The 23,414-nt window shown below is 47.7% G+C and overlaps 1 protein-coding gene across 3 annotated transcripts in view; it reads right to left on the minus strand.

Annotated features, from left to right (window-relative positions):
- Nucleotides 1-21,955, minus strand: part of ICE2 (interactor of little elongation complex ELL subunit 2) — a 23,957-nt gene extending 2,002 nt beyond the window's left edge. Inside the window, exons 1-14 of one of the 3 annotated variants that reach the window (XM_044438617.1) lie at nt 21,839-21,955; nt 20,267-20,365; nt 17,107-17,371; nt 15,859-15,978; nt 15,497-15,631; nt 14,950-15,075; nt 12,814-12,973; nt 12,221-12,390; nt 10,139-11,093; nt 9,737-9,900; nt 5,719-5,848; nt 3,589-3,673; nt 2,797-2,847; nt 2,000-2,258 (exon numbers count right to left, since the gene is read on the minus strand). In XM_044438617.1, coding sequence (XP_044294552.1) covers nt 2,000-2,258; nt 2,797-2,847; nt 3,589-3,673; nt 5,719-5,848; nt 9,737-9,900; nt 10,139-11,093; nt 12,221-12,390; nt 12,814-12,973; nt 14,950-15,075; nt 15,497-15,631; nt 15,859-15,978; nt 17,107-17,371; nt 20,267-20,365; nt 21,839-21,867 — 2,748 coding nt within the window. In that variant the 5' untranslated portion in view covers nt 21,868-21,955. Of the gene's footprint in view, nt 1-1,999; nt 2,259-2,796; nt 2,848-3,588; nt 3,674-5,718; nt 5,849-9,736; nt 9,901-10,138; nt 11,094-12,220; nt 12,391-12,813; nt 12,974-14,949; nt 15,076-15,496; nt 15,632-15,858; nt 15,979-17,106; nt 17,372-20,266; nt 20,366-20,759; nt 20,982-21,009; nt 21,206-21,838 lie in introns of those variants that run through there. The other 2 variants (XM_044438616.1, XM_044438618.1) reach the window with 2 other exon arrangements.
- Nucleotides 21,956-23,414: the final 1,459 nt, after the last annotated feature.

Genomic DNA, 23,414 nt, shown 5'->3' on the forward strand with positions numbered 1-23,414 from the left:
CATTTCTATGCCGCCCCCATCGCAACAAAGCCTCGGGGTGGCTCACAGCATAATTAAAATATATAAATAACAATTAATACAATTAAAAATTTAAAAGCCCGGCAACATCTCAGCTTAAAAATTTAAAATCCTATAAATACATAAGTTAACACTTAAAATAAGTTTTAAATAAAAAGGTCTTAGCCTGGCGCCAAAAAGCAAATAACGATGGCGCCAGGCGGACCTCTCTGGGAAGCGCATTCCATAGGTGGGGCGCCACTGCAGAGAAGGCCCTCCTCCAGGTACTCACTGTCCTAATAAGGTTTGGTGTTGCCTTATCTGTCCTGCACCATAAATCTGCCTTTGTGGAAAAGAATCCTATTGACTGGGTGGTGTGTGATTTTACAAAATAAATACAGCAGCAGGCTTCCAAAGCTCAAGCCTACATTTCCTGCTTGAAACAGATCTGCAGTGCTGTCTGGGAAAGCCTTCCTGAGCTTGGGAGGGTCGCTTCCAAGAAATCATGCCTCGGACTGCAGTGTCCAAATCCTACACTCACCCGCAAAGACAGGCAGTGCTGGGACTTAAGCCAACTCCTTTGCCCAGCATCCTCAGCCAGTCACTAGCTAATCGGAGGCAGGACAGAGAGCTGTAAGGCTCACTCACAGAATGTGAGGGGTGGTCGCAGGCAGCACGGGCAAGACTCCAGGCGAGAAGCGGAGTACAGCTCCTTCTTGCATGCAGAGTATCAAAAGACGCGGGCACTGAAGCCAGCATCTGTCAAGCTCAGGGCTGGGAAGTTGGTATTTTGCAGCCACTGGGTACAGCTGCAAGCGCTCAGACCATGGGAAAAGGACCCATGGCCTGCCAGATGTGGCTGGACTGCAAGCCCCATTAGCCCTGGCTACTAGTCGTGCAGGCTGGGGCTGTCGGGAGTTTTGGAGAGGCCTAGAATCCATCAAAGAAGAAGAGACCGAAGGATGAACAGCCCTTCGAAGGACAGGACCAGGGCTCTCTACCTGGAAGTGCCCCAAGGTCTGTCTCATCCCGTGTGAGCACACACTTCACTTCATGGAATGCCTCTCTCCACCCTCGTGCACGCTTCAAATAAAACCCACATCCAGCAACAACGAAGAACTGTGGTTAAGAGGTGGCTGAGCAAGGCGGCCATGTGCTCACCCACTGAGAGCTCCGACAAAAGTACTTGGGGGCAATCGGGGCCGAAAAAAACTGCCAGCAAATGAAAGCTCTCACTGCCAGTCGCTGGGTCTTCAAGCGCACAGCGTGGGGAAAAGCCAGGAGAGCAGCAACGAGCAGTAGTTTGAGGAAGGGGCTGGTGGCATGGCCAACAGCAGAGAGCTGAATTTGGCCCAGGGGCTGAAGCTCTCCCCACTGCCAGGGCAGTGGCCTGCCCTGACTCTTGAGGCATTCTGCATGCGTGTATTTGAACTCTTGCCTCTGCGGAAGCAAGGCTGGAGGGGACGGAGCATGCATGCTTCCGGAAGAGCTGTTTGGGCTTTGCTTACGAGCAAAACATACCCACCCACCAGGAAGGGAAAAAAGGGAGGAAGGAGCAAGCCACCCACATAAAATTACATGTTTATATCTAGAACATCAAAAACAGGCTTTCCTTCATTAAGAGTAATCACACAATTCCTGACAAGAAAGAACTGAAGACTTTTTTTTTTTAATTCAACCACCACCGTTCCTTCTCCCATGGGAACAAACCAGCCAACAACAGGGGCTTGTACCAGTTAAAAAACTATCGGATTTATCACGGTGAACGGTTTCGTGGCCACGCTGTCGGTTGGACGAAGCGCTTGCACTTCACACCATTAGGCACCCCGACCAAGCTCCGATTTTTGGACACACAAGCTCCTTTGTGCGGGGAACAAATGAATCTGGCCTGCGACTTGCTCCTGAGGAGCTCAGATGAGCGAGCGGCCTAATACCGCCCCTCGCCGCGCGACTGCCAAGACCAGGCAAGCCCGCCTAGCCCCGCTCCACCGCAGTCTCTCACCTTCGGCTTCTTCGTGCTCTCTGCCGGCTTCGGAGGGAATGTGCAGGGGACTCGTCCTTGCGCGAAGTGAGCCGGCAACGGGAGGCTGGGATCCAGCGGCACCCACGGGACCGAGAGGGTGGAAGGCACTCCGGGCAGGTCGGCGTGAGCTGCGTGCAAGTTGTACGCGGTCCTGGGGGCCTTTTCGTCGGCGCGCCGATAGATTGCAACCGAGGCGTCTCCCGCGGCGTGAGCCAAGAGGTAGGAGCCCTCCTGCAAGCTGAAACACAGAGGACTTCACAATGGGGGTCTCAGGGGGGCTCTGAGGCGGGCAAGCCGCTTATCCCCGCCGTCTCCTCTGCAGCACCCCTTTGATCAAAAAACTACAGGGATTTTTGACCACTTTTTAAAACATTGCCGATATTGCAAGGAGAGGAAGGATAAAAATATTATTGACAACAGACAACAGTACGAAGGGATGAGTGCTGGGGTATTCTTTCCTCTGCCTTGCCTGGCCCACCAAGCCCCTTGGGTCTCCCTCCGCACTGGCCTCACTCTCCCAACGGCCTGTGAAGCTGGCAGTTCACAGCCCTGGTTTTCCTTTTCCGTTAGCGACTGTGCTCAGCCCGTCCTCTAGCAGTTCCCTTTGGCTCGACCGCTGCCGAAGTTCCCAATTCCAGTTCCCCCCGAGCACGCTCTTGCGCCTCAAACCCTTCCCCGACCAGGCCCAGCGCATCCACTGGAGGTTGACACCCACAGGGTCTTTTCCAACATTCACTGCAAAGAAAGAAAGAAAGAAAGGTGAAGGAGATACTTACGCAGTCACTGTCTTCAGGAGATGCTGAAGAATGTTCAGTGAATTTGCCGGCCTGCGAGTAAAGAATAACATTCAGAAGCAGTCAATAATTTGCAGGGGAAGCACTGAGCTCACACTAAAAATTACTGCTCTGCCATCACAGCTCCTTAAAAAATAATCACAGAGCACTAGGCAGTTTGCCAGTTGTCGTCACATATTGCCTAAAGCGAGTGTCCATCTCCAGGCTTTAAGGCCACAAATGTGCAGCTGTTGTATCATCAGACATGTGTGAGATGCAGCATCTGGCAGGGTGCCCATCACCACAGCATTCCCAGCTTTCATGTGTCACCAAGATCTAAGTTTCTAAACCTCATGATTGTAGAATGAGGAGTGACCTGTGTCAGCTGACATTTCAGAAAACAGACAAGGAGGGCCTGTTTTGGCAATGATTCTAGGGGCCAGCGTGGCTTGTGAACTATCTATAGTGCAAAGGGGTAAGAGATCAGATAGTAAAACTACTCTGTCCCACCACAGTTAGCCATGGCCCAGGATAATGGGCATCGCAATCCACACTGCTGCTGCTGATTTCATTTATTGATCAACTTTTTGCAGTTTTCTGTGCAAACACAATGAAGCATTGCTGTTGCATTTCATTTGTCTCCAATACGGGGAATCGGAACAGGTAACCCCTGGGCAGTTCATGCATGGATAAATGTAGTGTTAATGCTGTGGGTTTCTAGAGGGGAGGAACTGGCTGGTTTAGAAGCTGCTGCAGGGACCTCACAAAGCACTCGCGTTCAGGCAGGGGACTCACTTGAATGTGCCAAATCTCTTCTTCAAATCTTCTGCCGAGAGCCGCTCGAGCAGAAAGAGCTGTGAAGTGAGGGCATCGATATGACCTGAAGGCAGGGAAAAGTCACCAAACCAAGTCATTTCACAAGAATGAGGAAGTCCACAATAAAGATGATGCACAACCTAAAGTACAGGAGATGCCACAGTTTTGGGTAAAAGAAAATCACAGCACCGCTGGAATGTCAGAACCGTGTGAACGATGAACAGGGATGCAATACAGGGAGACCACAAGTGCTTAATCCTGCCCGTCTGTGTAGTTCAACACTGCCTTCCAACAGTGGCCAGTCAAATCCCACTGGCTACCGATGGGAAGTGGGGCGGGTGGGGGCGGGGTTGGGATGCGTAGCTTTAGAAGAAGAATCACACTAAAAGGGCAGAGCAATCCTACCATCCCTGGAAGAGCATCCCAGAAAACAGAAATATGGCGGATCCACCACCCACACAAGACTCTGCTGTGACCATGGGAGGGAGCCTGAAGCTGCAATGCTTCCCCACCCGGCCCGGCCCGGCCCGGCCCCTTGCAGCGGCTGTGGAAAGCAGTGGCAACTGCTCTTCCAGGGTAGCAGCTGTGGCGTGAGAAGAGAGCAGGGTGGTGAGTGGGCAGAGGAAGAAGAGGAGAATCTGCAGGAGCTCGAGGCCGTTTGTCACAGCATAGTCTAAAGCCAAGAGACTCATCCTGATAATATGGGGAAGAAATGCAGGACTCAGAAGCCCTTTTGCCTCTAGCCGTCTCCCTGGCTCCCACTAGCAGAGAATAAGAGAAGCGGAGGACTCCCAACCCGGAGCGCTCTGGGGATCAGGAGCAAAGCTTCAGGGTTGCGCTCAGAAACGCCTGCTTCTGGGACTGACCCTGAATCGGCGCTACGACTCCTCCAACGCACCGGCGCATACACAAAGGAGGAGAGACTATTTAAACAGCAACTTATCTGAAGGTTCTGGGTGTTGCACTCACTCACAAATAATCCATTCTTGAGGCTCTCTTATGCCGTGTTTGACATTCCATTCAGCCTTTATAGGGGGAACACCTTTCAAACCAAGCTGCCGTGTGCACTGCCAATCCGGAGCCCTCGAGTTAAGTAAACTTAAGATACGTGCTTTATTCAACACAATGCTATCGGAACGCCAAACAATGCTACTTCCCTGACAAACATAGTAAGGGAATACAACGTTTTGGTGGATTTGGGGGCGATTTCAAACTTTGAACCTGCCAAATAAGAAATTCCCGATAGCATGCTGGGAGGGTGCTGCATGTCTTGTCCCCAGAGTCCGCCAGTAACTCACGGATGGGACTGGTGCTGTGTGGTTTGGCTGCCCTGCCCTCCAAGGTGTGGGGGTGCTCTGTCCGCAGTACCTTGTCACTTACCAGACGGGATGTCATGGCAGCCCGTGACCCGGGGGAGCAGCAGAGGTAGCCATGAAAAAACAAAGACCTTCTTGCCCAGTCCTTCACTGGTATGAGCGATGAAAACAACGGGGAGATGGCGGTGAAGAACCCCACGCCGCGGGCAGAGTCCTTGCACCATATAGCTAGGCTGCCAACAATTCATTTTCTAACTTCAGCCAGGGAAGGCGAGGGATAGGAGGATGTGTATAAAAGATGTTCTGATATGGAAAAAAGTTAGTTTCTACAGGCAGATCCATTCATTATGCCAGTTTGGATGAGGGACGTGGAAAAGCAAAGCACAGAGAGAGAGCGAGAGAGAGAGAACGAACAAGCCCAGGGAACTGTGTGGACCAATGAGGAAGAGGGGGACCACTTGGGACTGAATTTCAGGCCAGTGGCTGATGGGATATGTGCCAACAGCGAGTGGACTGAACAGGGAGGAAGGGAACTATGGTAACACAGAAACAAACCGCTGAACCGTCTGTCAGGGAGATCATGATGAAAACAACGGTAACCACGCAGGGCCACTTGCCGTAATGGTGAACCCGCCCATACAGAGTTTCATTCAAAAAATCAAGGTTGCTTTGATTTTTAAGAAACCATGTGTGACTGAGGTTGGTTGCTGATAAAGATACGAGAACAGGAAAGCAGCCCGCACATTTCTGTGGAACGTAATTCATTTATACCTGCAAACAAAAATGAACTTACCAACTGCAAATGAGCTGTTGGAATGTAACAAACTTTCTGTCCACAGCTGGCATATTTCACTTTCACTCAATGCTTCTGCACCATAGAAGGGTTGATATTCTAGTTTCGGCAATACATAAACTGGGAAGTGCTGCCAAACAAAAGGAACAAAGCTAAATAAGCCTCTTTGCCCGTTGATTAAAGCGTTTCAGTCTGTGCATTTAGCTGGAAACCAAAACATGCACCTGATTGATTGGCAGTGCTAGGCTGAGTCTGGCACCATCCGGTACTGGACTCGGAGACGGTGAAAGTTTGCTCAATTCCAGTGCATTCTGAAAAAAGGGGGCATTGTCTTGAGGATCCACTTTTGACGTGTGGGTTTCCTGGGGGAATGCGCTTCTCCACCGTGTGAATGGCAGGCTGGACTAGGCAGACCTGACCTCGGATCCCACAGGGCTCATCTTAGGTTCTCGGCTTTCCAAGAAGAATTGCTCACAGCGGGAGGAAAAATGCAGAACGTCGACACTCACGGGTGCATGCAAGTGTGCATCTGTTCAACTCCTGATTCAGCTAAAGATGAATTCACACGGAGGCTTCTACACGCTTGCCAAACCTTCACTGGATCATGTTAATTGTTAATAGTATTTATTCATTTTATTCTTTGGCCAGGGCGACTTAATTTATATCATTCTATGGAAGTTTATTTATGGATGTGAGCCGCCCCGAGGCTTCGGCGAATGGGGCGGCATAGAAGTCTCCTAAATAAATAAAATAAGTAAATGTTGAAAACCCTTTAGAACTCAAGGACTGTTGGCGGTAACTCTCAGTTCGTAACTTCAACATGCATAAAATGCTAGAGTTTTGTAATTAGGAAGTGACATGGCAGATCTAACTACAAGTCCTTGCAATTGATGTTCCTCCATGTTAGCAAAGGAAGAGCCCCTTTCGATGGTTTGATGAAATGTTGTATGCATTTCAAAACCCTTGCAACAACAAAGCAAGGGCCCAATATTCTACTTTGAAATTGAGATAACTTTATTTTCAAGACTGTTGTCTCTGTTGTTGATTTGTCTCACTTCTACACCATTCAACAGGCAAACTTTCTGGGAAGTTTGCAAACCAAGACATTTAACTGCAACATTCAGCAGCACAGCAAAACATACTCTGTGGACTTGCAAGTTGAGAGCAGAACAAAACCAGAGGATAAGCCAGCAACACTGCAAAGATCTGGAAACATCCTGTAAAAACTGAAGAGCTCAAAAGCCTGAAGAAATCCAAAGGCAATGAGAGGGACCGCACCACGGGCACCAGGCCAGTCTCTGGGGAAGGCATGTGGACACCTGGAGACACAAAGCCCTCTCTTTGCTAGTGGCTCACCCCACTTTGTCTTGTGAAGGCAGCAAAAGAACCTCTCAAGATGAGCTCTGAGTCCAGGCAGGTTCATACGGAAGGAGATGATCTTTCAGGGAATCTGGGCTTGACACATTTAGGGCTTGGTAACCCTTTGGATAGGGCTTGGAAAAGAACAGCCGGCCAACGCTGGTCATAAGACACTGGCATAATATTTTACGTTGACCTAGTGACTAACGTGTCTTCTGGGTATATAAAGTAACTGATAAGCCAGCAGAGCAGGCTTGCTATCTAACAGTCGTAACAGAAGAGGAAAAAGGAATGGCAAAGAAGCCAGCATTGCTGCAGCTGCTCTGGCAGTGGCAGGTCAGCCAGACCCCCCCCCCCGCCCCCCCTCGGCATGGCAAAATGTTCTTGAGAGTCATGGCTTGGCGTTGCCCTGGGGCTCTAAGCCTCTGGGGCTAGTGGCGCAGAACCATTGCTTGCCACTCTGCAGATCCAGTTACATTTTACAAAGTAAAGGTTCTCGCCTTATCTTTGCTGTGTTCTGTCACAGAAATAATTAACACTGCCTTTTGGTCACAGCTTCAACATGCTCGGACTTCCGCAAACCAGTTGATGGATTTAGAAGGGCAGAATGTTTGACAGCTGTGAACATTTGCAGCGTGTTTCTGGGATAAAAAGATAAAAGGTGTTTCTGGCACCTTGCATGTGCCCTGGGAAAACTTATTATGGATAGAGCGCAACACAATCACGATGACTAAGAACTAAGCCAACGGCACCAGGCCTGGCATGCATTCTGAGGTTCGCTGAAAAAATTAACACTGCAATGCTGCCCACCTTTAGCAATTTTAAAAAGGAGACTAATGAATTCCGATTGTAAGAGGAACACACACAGATTAAATGCCCACACACCAATATTATAAACAGAATGACAATTTCTCCCCTAAAATATGACTTCACAGATTCGATGATCTGGAAGCTGATCAGACCTTGTAACCTCATGAATACAGGCAAAGCAACCCTGCTGGAAAGAACACATAAAATAGAGGGAGTTTGTTTTTATAAACCTTTTTATCCTGCTCCACTCCAATTCTGCTTATGCGTGTTCTTTGCATGGCTAAAATGTCCCTGATTTTTCATGAAGGGGTGCATGAAACAGGAAGGAGCAAAGCCAAACCTCATATCTAAAATCTGAGAAGTATCTCAGGCAACAGGGCTGGGAAATGCCAGTTCCGGACAGCAGTCTGGTTATTAGATTTTGAAGAAACCAAAGAAGGAATGACCTTCAAAGGCAGGAGCACTGATAGCACACCGGGAGTGTCTAACCGGGATTGTCAAGGCGTGGCTAGCCGTGAATGAGCTCTGGCTGCCCAGGAGCAAACTCAAAGGGTGGAAGGCACTTTGGACCACAGATGGCACCAGGGCACCTACTTGGAGTGCTGTAAAGATCCAGGCCTGGGCCCAGAAGAAAGGCCAGAAACAAGCAGTGGCCAACCTTAGTCTTTGCGGCGAGCACAACCCTGCTCAGAAGAGCTCGAACTGCAAGCCAGGCCTAGACTGAAGCAGGTGCAAGCGCTCTGCCTCCTCCTCCCCCAGGGGAGCCCCTCCAGCCCAGCAAAAGTGGCACTCCGAGGGCCAGAGAGCCTGCTGGCTGCGACAAGCAGTGGAAGGGATGCTTCTGACCATCAGGCAGCAGTGCCTGGCGCGGGCAGAGCCTTTCCGTCGGCGGAAGAAGGCACCCCTCCAGCAGACCACCCACAAACAGCCGCTCTGCCCTGTCTGGCTCAGGATTCGCTTCACTGGCTGTCCTCCAGGACACTGTGAGATACGACAATTTCCCTTCACTGTAATAGGAATACATTTCGCAGTGTTAAGGAACTTTGCTGTCAAGTTATTCTGTAAACACCGAGATAAGGAGCGTGTGGCGCACAGAGCCCAAGAGGCAGAGAGGAGGAGGAGGAGGAGGAGGAGGAGGAGGAACAGTCCCTAATTATCCTGGGAGTTCCCGCAGCAACAAGAGAAGCTGCAGCAAATCGTTCTGCTCCCGTGAGCCATAATGGTGCGTCGCCGCCATTATGGGAAGTGCAGCCGAGGCCACGCTCCAGAGGCAGCAAGCAGCACACAGGGACCTCCAGTGGCCCGGGAAGTGCCGACAGTGACAAAGGCGGCCCAAAGGGACTCCTGGTGCCCACTCAAGAATGACGCAAAAGCAGGGGGCGAGGTGGCCAGCAGGTCCACTGGGCAGCTCCTCTCCTGCTCGTGTTGTACTGTACGACTGAGGCTGTACAGGACATGGCTTAACGGCTGGGCCAGGTTAGTCCTCCTGGCTGCTGACCCAGAGCTAAGAGAGGGCCAGATTTAGCAGACGCTCCGTCCTTTCCAACAGCCAAGTGGAAGCTCCCACTAGGAGACCCCTGCTGAGACCCATGAGAACCACAGCCATTCCACCGGTCCCACAAGAATTATTTTTTTCTTCTTCCCTCCCCACTCCTTTTTCCTTGCATGTCGTGCCCTTTCAGACTGTAAGCCTTGATCCCATGGAAGCAGCCAGCTCAGTCCATAAATCAACAAGAGCTGACCAGGACCTTCTCTCCAGCACCGCTTTTGCACAGCACTGCAAAACTGCTCGCCACCCAGGGGAGCTGCAAGCCAAGCCCCATCAGGCCAACAGAACCTGAGCACTTACGCGCTTGACTCTGACTTTCTTATTGCGCGGCCTCAGCTCAGCTTTCTGCACAGAGCAGCGTACCAACAGCAGCAAGCTGTCCAGGCGGAAGAGTTTGTAGATCGCGTTGCCCTGCGGCGGCAGCGTATATTCCGAGCGATCCTCAGCGGCATCCCAAGAGGCCCCTTTCCAAAAGAGACAGTGAAAAGTTAGTCGGAATTGACATTCCACAGGTTGCACCTGTTCTAAGAGTATCTTTTCTCGCCAATGACATTTTTGAGTGTTGACTCAGGAATGAACAGGTTGGATTCAACTTCCAGCAAGGAACTGCTGGTCGTTGGCCAGGATCTCAGACACAGTCCTGGATTCTCAAAGACACTTTGCCCCATTAAATAGCAATTTCCCGGTATTAAAGTCACTCACGTTTTTGTGATGCCTGAAAGTTTGTTGCCCAGGTGAACTTGAAGGAACTGCTGGTATCTGCAGCGGCACTTTGTCCAGGCTCCGGAGTGGAAGGCAAGGAAGTTTCTGGTTGCGTGTGCTCCTGGCTTGGCACGAGACTCAAACTTCTTTCCGGGTGAGACTGCGGCTGCCCCCGATGGTTTGGAGAAGGCGACCTGTGGAGCTCAGCTTGCATTTTCAGGATCTGCCCAAGAGGATCAGCCTTTTCGGACAACAGTTTGGAGTGTTCTGGGGGAACATTCACTTCTTGTTCTGAAAGCGCCGACGGATCAGCCAGTTTTCTGGAACAGGCTTCCTCAGAGCAAGGAGACTCGGGAGGATATGCTTGGGGGTCGCAACTGGAGGTGATCAAACTTTGCTCACAACGCCCACTCTCTGTACATTCTGTGTCAATGACCAAAGATTCCTCATCCGTATCGCTATGGTGGGATGGCACCGTTGACGTCACATCTGGTGCTACATCAGTTCCTTCCTTCAAGGTATCTTTTGCATTAGATGAACCAAATAAAGCATGGCCCAGACTTTCCTCTTGGCTTTCTGGTTCAGCAGCCATTGCCTTAAAATCTTTAACTGATGCATTGTCCTTCAAACCCAAGACTTCATTGCCTGAAGGTGGAGTCTCAGTTAAATTCTGCCTGCTGCTAAATTCTGTCCTCTGCTCACCGGCTTTACGACTTCCCTCTCCCTGTTCACTGTTCACACCCCACACCGATTCTTTTTCGACTTTCGGATGCTTTGACAAGGTTTTAGATAAAAAGGCAGGTTTTGTCGGAGTGCTCTCTTGTTTAGCAAAATTCAGAAGCTTAGATGTTGAACCAAAGGTTTCTAGTTCTGTGACATCAGTGTTAAAGTCTATATCTGTAGAATCGGCTACTGGCACCCGCCTAGCATGGCAATCTTCAGGGGCAGCTTCCAGCTAGAAGAGAGAAAGAAAAGCTGTACATCAAGAAATGGGAACGAATGTTCTGCTCCTGAAATCTTGGAAGGAAAAGTTACTAATCCACTTGCTGCCTGCATCTGAATGTTTCAGGAACTATCTCAGCCGAACAAGTCAGGTGTGCACAAGCTTGGGGGTACACACACACACATGCACAGACTCAAAGAAGCAGACACACTCACTCATTCACACTGCCCAAACCCCAAAATACAGTCATGCTTCCCCCACAAGAAATTTTGTTTCCATCCAGCCCTGCCAGGGCCTTCCCTTCGCAGGTGCTGGCACTGAAACCCATTCCCCCTTCTCTGCTCTTTCACAGGAGAGACTGGAAATAAGAGAAGGACTTTCCTTGCTGAAGCTAGACAAAAAACTAGGCAGGGTACCTACAGCTCCATGGGCTACGTGGGAGCAAGCAAAGGGCATATGTTTCCAATAGTTTATCAGGCTGAATCAGCGTGTCGTGTCTATTTCCTTCCCCCATCCTTCTTTTCCCATGCCAGGATGGAAACTTCAGTGGGGCGATAAGGCATAATTCTTGCCACATCCAGACTGAAGAAAAGCCTGTGTTTTAATCTACAAGTACAACCAGGTCTGAGAACTAGTCTGGTTTATGCCACTCTCACCCAGTTTGGATGCAATGGGAACGTTGGTTTCACCAGCTTCAGGAGTACTGAATTAAGACGCGCCGAGGGGAGAGAAGTGAGAAAGGGACTGCTGGAGCACACGGGTTCGCTGCACTGTCCGGTTTGTTAGATGGATCTTATTGCCTCCAACTGGGACCACTGAAACATTCTGACAGAGGCACCAAAGAGGAGCAAATTTTGCATATTGTCACTGGCTGCAAGGAACTGGGTGCTGGACCAGTCCGACCAGTGCAGATCCCTTCTGCTCTTACTGTCAGTACTTTCTCCAAATCCATTTGCCTGTTCCTTGTTGACTACAAGCTTTCCTCATCCCTTCAACACATGAGGGTCCCTAGAATTTAAATTATGTACCAGAAACTAAATTCTGTGCAGAATGAGGGAAGATGAGTTGTCCTGGAATGCTTTTGCCAAGCCTTTCCCAATGCCCATTAAAAGTGAGAAGAGCTTAAAATCAGAACTCACCAGTACTTCAGGTGCCTTGTCAAGAATTATAGCATGTGCAACAACATGTGATCGTTTGGTCATGTGAAAGTCTAACAGAAATTCGTGAAAAACCTGGTTTTTCTCTCTTATAGTCATCTCTTTCTTTGGAAGAGGGGGATCCAGATAGACAACCTTAACTGGTTTGAGGCCTTTAAAGAGAGAAGTGCATTTTCACCTTTAGCAGCACGAAAATAGAAGCATACTTTTCAGACACGGCCTAAATGTTAACTTAATGTTCTTTTTTGAGTACATTAAAACACCAGGAAGTGCAGAGGTTGCATTAATAGGCACAGGAATAAAAATGCAACTCCTTCTCAATAATGACTCGATTCCACTGAAGTTTTGCATCATCAATACATTTATGTATCATCTGGGTTTTTTTAAGCATACAAAAATAGGAGGGTGGAAAGAAAACCAGTTTTTCAATTCTTCACTTACCTTACCTGCAAAATTATGTAGAATCAACATATTGCTTTAATGCAATGCAAAATAAATTAAGAAATGTGCAGCAAGGGAAAAACACACACAATTTGACCATTTGTCAACATTTTACCCTGGGAGAAAAGTCCTACCTTCTGCAGAAATGGTTTTCACGGAAACAGGCAGTTCCCACTGCTGTCTGTAATCCAGACCGTGATTGTTTAACAATGTGAATAACGACTCGCTTGTTAGCACCACCTGAGGACAGTATTTTGCAGCAAGTTTTTCAGCGTTTGGATCCCTGCTCACCGCCTTTTGAAAAGAAAACAGAAAACGAGCTGAGATTATGGAAGCTGGACAGAACCATAAGCATCCCATTGTTAACCGAGTATGTGCTGAAAACATACTTGATCCAGACAAATAAATTATTGAAATATCATTTAATCCCTAAGAGTGGGAAACTGAACTGCTACAGTAAGAATCAAGGTATTTATTAAAAGACTCAGAAATACACTGGTACCTCAGCTCACAAACGCCTCAGTTCACAACCAAATTGGGTTGCAAACAAAAATTTCATTAAAAATTTGACTTAGGTTGCGAACTCCGCATTGGGTGGCGGCTGCAATCGCAGACATCCCCCCGAGTGGGGAGATGGCCGCGATTGTGCTGAGGGTGGGGCGGAGATGGCCGAGATAGCGCCCGTCTTTCCTGCAGGAGCGCAATCCCGATCTCGGCCATCTCCCCCCCCCAGCGCGCCTGCGTTCACACCCGCCTCCCTGCCTCCAGCATGCCGGGATGATGGGCGCATGCAGGGATGACAGGCAGGATTGCGGTCGTGCTGGGGGTGGGGGCAGGGAGATGGCCACAATCTTTTTCATTCTTTGTCACTTTGCTTTACATTTTTCTGAATAAAAAAATAATTACAGAACAGACTGACCTTATTTACACTGAATCTTATGAGGAAATTTAACTTGGGTCACGACCAGAGTCCTGGAACGGATTAAGTTCATGAGCCAAGGTACCACTGTATTTCTCTACACACATGTTTAGAAACCAACCCTAGCATTCCAAATCCAGTGCCTAACTGATTTCTCCACCTGTCAACACCTATTTCAGTGCTAACTGCTAGACAAGACATGAGTTTTGTCAAGATCAGGGCTGAGAAGGGAAGCCCATCTCCCCAGTGGTTGTGCACTTGATGAAAAAGATTGTTCTCTTGCCGCCTTAATTTGTTAAAAGATGGTTCCTAACTCATCAATTAAAGTTACATCAAATTTACATGCATGACGGCCCAAGCAGTGCTTGGAATAATTCATGAACTGTGCTCTACAGTGTATTTTTGGGAGGTCCATGAAAAGGCAATGAAAGTAACAGAAGACCTTTCTCAAAACAAGACAGGAATGAAGACCTACTCTGTTATACGAGAATGCAGGACTTCGGGGCTCAGAAAAAAGTAATTCGTTACTGACACCATGGAGGGAGTCTTTTCTTAGAACCAGTGAGGGAATCCATTCCTTAGCTCCAGTCTCTCATCAGAGCCTGGAAGTAAGAAATAGATTCTGGGCCTGACACAGGAAACCCCAGAATGCAGCACATCCAGGATGCCTTGGCAGGCTGCGTGGGGTTCATACTTCTGCACCCCTGCAAAAACAGAACCCCCAGTACAGTGTTACGATGCAATGAGCAATTTTCCGCTAGCGCAAACCACAGAGCAGATTACTGCGGAATGAAGTAGCTTGCTTCATACGCAAACCTAAGCCAGAATTTAGGAGCATACGCACAAGCCGGGTTAAGACTCAGGCATTCCCGGTCTTTCTTTTGGTGAAGGTGAAAAGACTTAGCCTGGATTCGGTTACCATTTCTGCAATGCTGTTCTCAGTATATATGAATCAGGAATTCTGTTTTGAAACAAACTCTCGTCAATCGCTGAACAAGCCGAGTGCAAACTAGATTGTTTTATACCCCCTTTTATGGGAAGAGGAAAGGGGACAACATGAACGGGGGCTCTACTCGGGCTTGCAAAAGTTTGTCCATGCTACTCCGAACTGTGGCTTGGTGCTACCTGCGAACAAGACAACCTGCTCAGGGTCAAAGCCAAATTAAAACTCGTGCCTTTATTGGACTAGCCACAAGATCCTTTCTTGACTAGCTGGCAGGATTAGAGTTTTAGAATAACTACATCAATCAGCAAACACAATATATTAAGAATTTCTACTGCACCATTCCCACTAAAACTGGGTTGTTTCTGGGGTTATGCTTTTCTTGATCCACTGCCAATTTTTACTTACATCATGCAGCACTGAAGCTCTCTGTTCTGGAGTTAAAATGCCCAGCTCATTATTATCACTATTATCTGGTAACTGTATTGATGTGGGTAGTTTTGGAAAGTATCGCTTAATGAAGTTTACCTTTCCCTTGAAGGAAAAAAAAAAAGAGAGAGAGAATTAATAATTTTGGGAGGGATTCTAAGTGGGCAGGGAACTAAATTATGTGCTTCATTTACAAGGGCATGAACTGTGATAATCAGTGGAGGTGTGGAAGCAGAGAATTCCCCGTTGTGTTGCCTAGAATGCACATGGTTTGCATGCAAAAGGTACCACACTCAAGTCCCAGGTATCTCCATTGGAAGGAATCCTCTCTGAAATAATGAAGGGCTGCTGCCAGTCAGTGTGGACAATAATGGGTCAGATGGGCAAATGGGCCCACTCTGGGCAAGACAGTTTGCATGCAGAAGGCAAAGGTGCTCTTTGCATGTCCAGCTAAGGGGCATAATTTGTACCGATCCAAATGAACAAAGCTGCAACTCAACACAAAGAAGATTGATGTACACCTTACCAAAGCAAGAAGGCTTTTTTCAAGTTTTAATGTCAGTTCTGTGCTAAATTTTCCTCCCATGATGCTGGTAACTTCATGAAGGGTATAACATTCAGGGTACTTCTTCACGTAACCAATACGACAAGTTAAAAATTTCTTTGGAGGGGGGAAAAAAAGCTTGTTAGGATTTTCTTCAACAGAGTCTCAGAAAAATTCAAATAGCTACATTGCAAGAGCTATGTAAACTATAAAGTTTGCCAGTGTTTTCAAAGTGTTCAGACTTCCCAGAAAGTTTCAGCTATTGGACAGTCTAGGAATGTGAATAAATAATTAAGACTTGCTCAACTTGAAAAGGCAGAAAAGCGATCCTTTACTACTCTTACCTTGACATAAAGCGAGGCCTCCTCAGAAATCTCATCATAATCTTTGGCACAACTTCGAGCAGCATTTTGGGCAAACTTTTGGAACTCTGCAACTTCTTTGCTCACAAATTCTTTCATTTGCTTCAAGACATAAAACAAACAAGCAAATCAATTCATTAAATAAGAAGTGATGCCCAGTTGCGCTACACAACAGGAACCAAGATCCAACAGGAAAAGCATAATTGTTCCTGTCTTAGGGTTAAGACTTTGCTTTCATGTGTGAGCCTTTGCATGAAGACCGGCAGAACCGGGAACAACTACTGGAGGAGGCTGGTGGTTCAAGTAGAAAAGCATTTGTTTTGCCTGCAGAAGACTCCAGGTTTGATCCTAGAATTGCCACGTGGGCTGGGAAAGAACCACTCTGAAATCTGGGCGTGCTGCTGACAGTCAGTGCTGACAACACTGGGCTAGACAGGTTGACCTAGCAGAAGGCAGATTTCTATGTTCCTTGGCAGTTATAACATAGAGATATACTTTTTTGTATTTATTTGTTACAACCCCGCATGACATCCTAGAAGATTGAATGCTTCAAGAAAAATAACTTAATACTATAATTCTATATACTGTAATTCTAACTTAAAGTACAATTCAATGTGTTCATTGTGCTGTGCGTGGCTGCTTGAATTTTCTTCTTTCGACCTATTTTCTTCCAACAAAAGGAACAGTTCTGGATAATAGCAGGAAACATATTTACTTTGCCACTACTTCTCCCAGAAAATAAATGAGTAGCACTTAAAATCATGTCCTGAATGTCCCAGTGAAATGCTCTGGATATTACTACCACTATTACTACTTTGTGGGACCATCCAATAGTGCAGGGAGAAACAGGGAAACGATCGTTCACAAAAATCCTAAGGCTTAGCAAGAGGAAGGTTTGAAGGACCTTTAGTTAAGTAATAAAGCCTCTGCTGTGCATGGAGATTGTCCTAGGTTAAAACTCTGGCATCTCCAGGCAGGCCTGGAAAGCAGCTGCCAGTCAGCGTGGGCAATATTGGGCTGGGTGGGCCAACAGGGCATCTTCCTACAATTGTGTGAACACGCACAAGGCTGGAGGAGACCTTGCAGAGTGTACCTGCTGGGCTGCAAAGCCCGGGATAATACCGCTTCTGTATTTCAGTTAGCCACTATGCTTATGTTTGCATACAAGGACAGTAAGTACAATTTATTTGTCTTATTGGCGGTGGCAAGAAAAAGAAACCGGACACTCACCAGATACTGCAAATAATCTTTTTGCTCGGACGTGCCTATCAGGCTGGGCTTGGCATTTAAGTACGTGGACAACAAATATAAGTATCTCCTCTGCTCTTTCTCAGTCAAACTAGAAAAGTAAGTATAGGGGACGCGGGGGTGTTGAAAAGGGACGGCCTCTGCTGAAGGCGTAACTGTCACTTTGACTGGGTTTGCTGGAGCCAATTTGCTCGAAGCACAATTTCCTTGCCCAGAATTGCTCGTATCGGCATTGTCTCCCCCATGCCTGAAAAAGAAGGAAGAAGCAAACAGCATACCTGTACACTTTTGTTGGGGGGGGGCTTTTTTGGGGGGGTAGATACCCATTCAGCACATAGCCTCACGCTTATTATCTATATTTTTTATTTCGAAAGAAGTTTGTAAGCAGACTGGCCACACCATCATATTAGTTTCTCTGCTTACCAGACCCAGAAGATTTAAAATAAACTGCAATTTTAACTGGAAGGAGCATCACTAACTCCTGGTTGGGAGTTAGTCCACTGGTTGGGAGGCAGACGCTGTCTAATGCAAAGAGCAACACTTCCTTGTCTCTCACAGTTCCCCCTCAATTGTAAGAAATCGTTAGCATCTCTGTTCTGAGACAATGGCCAAGATCTAACGAACTAGTAAAAGCACAATCCTGTGAACGTTAACTCAGAATTCTACCCTCTCAATGTTTGGTGGAAATCACACCTCTGAAAAGATGCAAAAGCTTATACTGTCAATCTGCAACATTATTCCAGGAGACCTTTTCCCCATATATTTACCACCATTTATAATATTCTTATTACAAGATTGGGCCAAAAAGGCACTCAGCTTGCAAAGATAAGAAGCAAGACAGTTTCTGCTTGCAGGCTTACAAAGGAAAGGACACAAAACAAAAGGAAAAGTCATTGGAAAGCAGGAAGAAAAATGCATATTTAAGCACTAGATCGTACCTGCAAAATTCAACAGGTCACGGACATGGAATTTGAATACCAAGGAGTGTCTGAATGGAAGCAAGACTGCCCTATCATTTTATTATTTATTTAGTGGCTGTGTATCCCACCTTCTTCTTCTTTTAAAGAACCCAAAGCAGTTTACATCATTTTGTTGTTCTCAGTCCTGCTATGATGGAGCCACTGCTGGTTCTATAGCCCAACAGAGGAGAAAAAAATTCTCACCCGCCTGAAAATATTTATTCTGGCTAACATGTTTCAGGGGCAAAAAAAATTCTCTTTCCTCAGGGATAATTTTTTTCCCCAGATATATCAAGAAGTATCCCCTTCAATGTACCTTCTGTGTTGCATATTTCCCCAAAACATGTTGGGCAGAATAAATATTTTCTTCAGGCACCCAACAAGTTTTCCCTTTGTGTTGTGATGCGCAACAGCCTTCCCTTCTCACTGTTCTGTTCAGCTAATTGCACCACCACCATGTGCTTTGCCATTTTGCAACATGTCCTTCTCCTAGGCGTGAGCCTTTTCCACAACAATCCTCACTCTGAGGAATGCCCTCGCCTGGTATTCAGGGAGGGCCCACTGCAGCCCCTGTTTTTACCCAGCCTTCCCTAACGGATCGAGGGGCACAGTCCGTTTGCAAATTAGGATGCATTTGATGCTTCCAGAAATGCATTTGTAGTTACTATGCGGCATTTTCACATGTAAGGCCTTGTATTTCAAGCTCTCTGCAAAACTGTTTTTTCAAGATGCTAAGTGATATAAAAAGCTTCTTCTCAAACACTCCTCCTCTTTATCGTGTGGCACGAAGAGCTGTTATTTGGGAAAACAGCACTCGAGCCTCTTGGGCCGCAGAGCTTGCTTTATTGTTCCTTGAATCCCGGGCAGTTTATCTTCTTTGAATGTCACTTCACAGCATGTTGGTCTTCAAAGAGTACTACCAATTATGAAGACCATACTCAAAATACTCTAATGGGTGAAGGCTTGCTTAGCTCTTAATTATTTAGCCAAAGTATGCTTCCTAATAAGCACATTTTGGATTAACTAAACCGAGTGTTAACTGCTGATCTAGTGGAAAAGAAAGACTTGATTTACACACCAGGAAAACGTCTCAACAGTATCACTTCTACAGCTTTTAATAATACTACACAGCTGTCTCTCAGAATGAGAGAACATGTCCATCCTTGTGGCACGAACTGGCAAATTTAATTAAGCTGCTACACCAACAAGATGCTGACTAAGAAAGGCCTGATGTAGGCATGTCAAGTGATTCTAGCAGCTTAAATTAGCTACATTTGACGGAGAGGGAATGGCAGCCTGTCAGGATTATTTCGCAGCGTGCTGCTGTCAAAGCCTTCCGCACACCGCATGCCAAACGCACCCTAGCAGCTCCCTTTCACCTGCGTGGCCAACCTGTTCTGTATATAAACGATGCTTTCATCAACGAATGCCTCTCCTCCTCAGACTGCAGTTTCTATAAAGAGGGATGGGACTGAGTGCATCATTGGGTACCAATCCACACACTCTTGAAATAATGGGAGCTTTTGTCTCCCCATGTTCTTAGCTGCATCCTCTGAGTTCAGTTCCTATATTCCCGGGGCAACCAAGACTATGGCTCCTTCATTCAATGTTCCCAAAATAACCACACACCTTCCCTTGATTTCACAAGCAGTCCTGCCTGCCTGAAGCTGTTCCAGCCAAAACCACAGTTTACCTTAGATACAGTAAGAGCACAATAAACCCTATTATCTGTTCTCCAGTTAATTTTTTTGAAAAACCACAAAACCCCCAAATCATCCTGGTCTGGATGTCATGGGGAACCCCTCATAGGTTGTTTCTGGAACCCCAAAGGGGCTTGGACAAAGCACACACTACCACAAGAAATGGGGTCATTAACACACAATTTACCAGCAAATGTTGCTGTGACATACAAACCAGCTCATTGTCAGGATGCATTCTAAAGGTTCAACCCTAAACAAGATTTACTATGGAATAAACCTCAGTCAATAGAGTGGCGCCTACTTCCAGGTAAACATGGCCTAGAATTGCATTGTAAAACTCTAATTCCTTATTATGCTTATTTGGGAATATGTCCCCAAAACTGTGAGACATTCCCAAGGAAAAATGCATGCCCTTCTCCAAAATATGCAGAAATTCCCTATACATCTATTTAACTTAGAAATTCAGAAAGCTCATACTAGTACCTTTTTGACAGTAACTCAGAAAGGCTTGGAGCCATTGAGAATTTTTCGTAAATGTCTCGCGAAAAATACACACCATGACCATTTTGTGGTGGAATATCCCTGTTTGTGTAAGAAAAGACAGTCAAACATATTAATATGTTAAGCACAGTTATAAAAGCAAGTTCTAAACTGGAGTTAGCACGTTTATCTTGCACTCTGCTTGGGGGAACTAGAAATGTGGCTTACAGAGCTAAGAAATAATAATTTCTATCAAGCAGCAGTTAAGCCACAATTAGAACTGATTTAACGGAATAACATACGTTAAAGTTCTATGAACTTATTTTAATTTATGACATGATCAAAAGTACTTCCATTTCATTACTACAACCTTGGCTACATTCACAGAAAATATTTTGGGGCCTGGGAAATAATTTCCATTAAAAACCATGAGGCTGCACTGTAGGTGTAAATACAGAACTAAATGGTGAGGGGGCCATTCTGAGAATCATCTTACCAAGAAGGAATAAAAAGCTAAAGTGTCTTCTGTCAATTCAATTTTTCACCTTTGCTCCCCCCTCTCATGTCCTCCAATTTGCCCATCAATTGTTGCTATTGATTCATTAAAGGAGTGTTTGTGTTTTACAAGAAGGACCAGAGAAACTGTTACTGTATCTTAAGAAGTACTATTTTGATCACAACAACTGCCTCCCAGGGCTGGAAGAAAGCCTCTTCCCAACTGGGAGAAGAGCGCTGTGAGGTCTTGCCGTTTGCGCCGTTTGACATGTGTTCCTTCTTCCCATGGCTGCTCGGTTTTATCTTGCCTTCTTTTTCTTGCCGATTCACACCGCAGCCTGCCCCGTGCACACATCTGCAAGGGGTCCCACCAAGCTCCAGACTCGCAGAGGGCGCTTCAGCTACAGAAGCACACGGGGCAGGCGGCCTGAATAACGCGGGGAGGCGATTCGGAGCGGCCTCCTCCGGGGAGCAGCGCTTCCCGTGCACCGGCGCCGCGGAGGGGAAGGCCGGGCCAGCGACGGGGCCGGCGGCGAGGCCCCGGGCCGGGAAGGGCACAGCCTTCTCGCCGGGGAACGCATTCGTTTGCACGCGGGGGCGCCGCCGCAAAGCAGCCTCCCCGGGCCTGGGACTACGACTCCCACGGCCAGCTGGAGGAGGCTGGGCGGCGGGGAGGGGGTCCGGGCGGCTCCCCCGGGCGCTGGACTCCAGCTCCCATCAGCTGTGCCCGTGTATGCACGTGCACCTCGCAGCGCGACACTCTCCGCGGCTACTCGGACGCCGGGGCTTGCTCCCAGGGGCCGGGTATGCCCTCCGCGGGCTTATCCCGGAAGAAAGCCCCCGGGCCGCGGCGGGCTCGCTGCGGAGGAAACGTCTTCAGCCTGTCAGAGACCAACGCGCACGCCCTGTTCGGGCGGGACGCGCCGCGCCCTGTAAGGGGCGGAGTGGGCGCTCTGTACACGCGCAGAGGCGCTCTCGCCCCCGTTACCGCTGGGACTGACTGCGCGGCCCCGGAGCTTGGGGCCCAGTCGGGGCCGGCCGGGCGCGGGGAGACGGGCAGCCCCCCGGCGCATCACTCACCAGCGTAAGAGACTCCCACCCGCCGCCATCTTGGGCCTTCTCCGGGCCCGGCGCCGGACGCGTTTCTGCCCGCGTAGCCATCAGGCCTTGATGAGCTTCACCGGCGGCAGGCCGACCCGCGTCCATGGCCCAATCAGCGCGGCGAAGCGCGTCACGTGGGGGCGAGGCGGCCAACCGGCGCGTGGGACGGGGAGGAGGCACAAGGCGGGGCAGCGGCTCTCCTTATGAGGGCAGAACGCTGGCGCCCCTCCCCCTCCCCTTCCCCCCCCCCCCCATTCCCTCACAATCCCCCCCACCAATTTATGCTACAAACTCCAGCAGGAAGTAGCGAGCGTGGCTTATTTAAAGGTACCGTAAGGAAGCCTACGGGGTTGGGAGAGCAGCAGGGAGAGGCCGAGGGCTGCTTGCAGGGGAAGCAGGCGGGGTACAAGCGCGGAGCAAAGCAATCAAACGGAGCTGCAGGCTCCCCGCGAGCCCACCCCCAGAAATGGGGGAAATGCTGGGCCAAGCACCAAGAACTGGCAGTTGCACGGCTTTTTCTCCTCTAAAATGCAAAGATCGTCCTTTGCTATATTCATTTCATATGGCTGGAAATCACTGCTTTACCGGACCCAGTGAGAGGCACGTGATACTAAGAGGCATGCATGAATAGTAATTTGCATATTCTAGTTTTTCCTCCCGCCCCTTCATTTGTGTGTATTTTGAGAGTTGCACGTGCATTTTGATTCTGGAGCACATCCTGTCCACTCAACATTAAAAAGCAGCTAGTTAAAATAGTGACACACTGATTTCGAGTGAGACCCAACAAAGAAAGCTGAACAGCTCTGCTAGAAGCGGTTTGCAGTTCGCTCTCAGCCTCTGAACATATCAATGGTTTAATTTACTAGTACTTCGTATGTATTTTTCCTACATGTTTTAATATATCATGATACCCGTACAAGAGACCTCGCAATAAATTGGATACAAGTAGCACTAACTTAATGTAAGAATAGTTTCCTAAGTAGCCTTGGGTATAGCTTTGATATGAAAAATGACCAGTAAATGTAATTTTTAAAATCCTATATCCTACCTTTTATCTTGCATTTTGCCTGCTGAAGCACTCATTAACTGGAACACTGAACTGTACTTACCTTTCATATTTTCACATTAAGATATGCCTATAAATAAAACTATGGCATAAAATGATTTTCCTCTCAGAAAGGAATATTCTATTACTATCTGCTATTGCAATGCATTGTTTTCGAGAAAATAAAAGGATTGAGCCACTAGACCTCATGGAGGTTATGAGCCGTAACCACTGGTCCACAGTCACCTAGTGAGTTTTTTTTCCTCCTTCTGTGGGATATGAGACTGTATCTTCCTGGTCCTAAGCTGACACTTTAGTCTCTGCACTGTGCAGGGTGCACAATTTAGAAGCTGCTCTTCAGTGTTATACCATGAAACAGGAACTTTTAAGGTGAATTGAAAGGGTTTCACATGCAGCCTTCACTGAGGGGCAAAAGTGCCTCAAGAAGTTTGCATCCAATTATTCCAGCTGCAGGCTTGTTGGAAGGCCAGATGTGCAGACCATACCGAG

Source organism: Varanus komodoensis, unplaced genomic scaffold (assembly GCF_004798865.1).
Source record: "Varanus komodoensis strain SLA01 unplaced genomic scaffold, ASM479886v1 scaffold33, whole genome shotgun sequence".
NCBI lineage: Eukaryota > Metazoa > Chordata > Lepidosauria > Squamata > Varanidae > Varanus > Varanus komodoensis.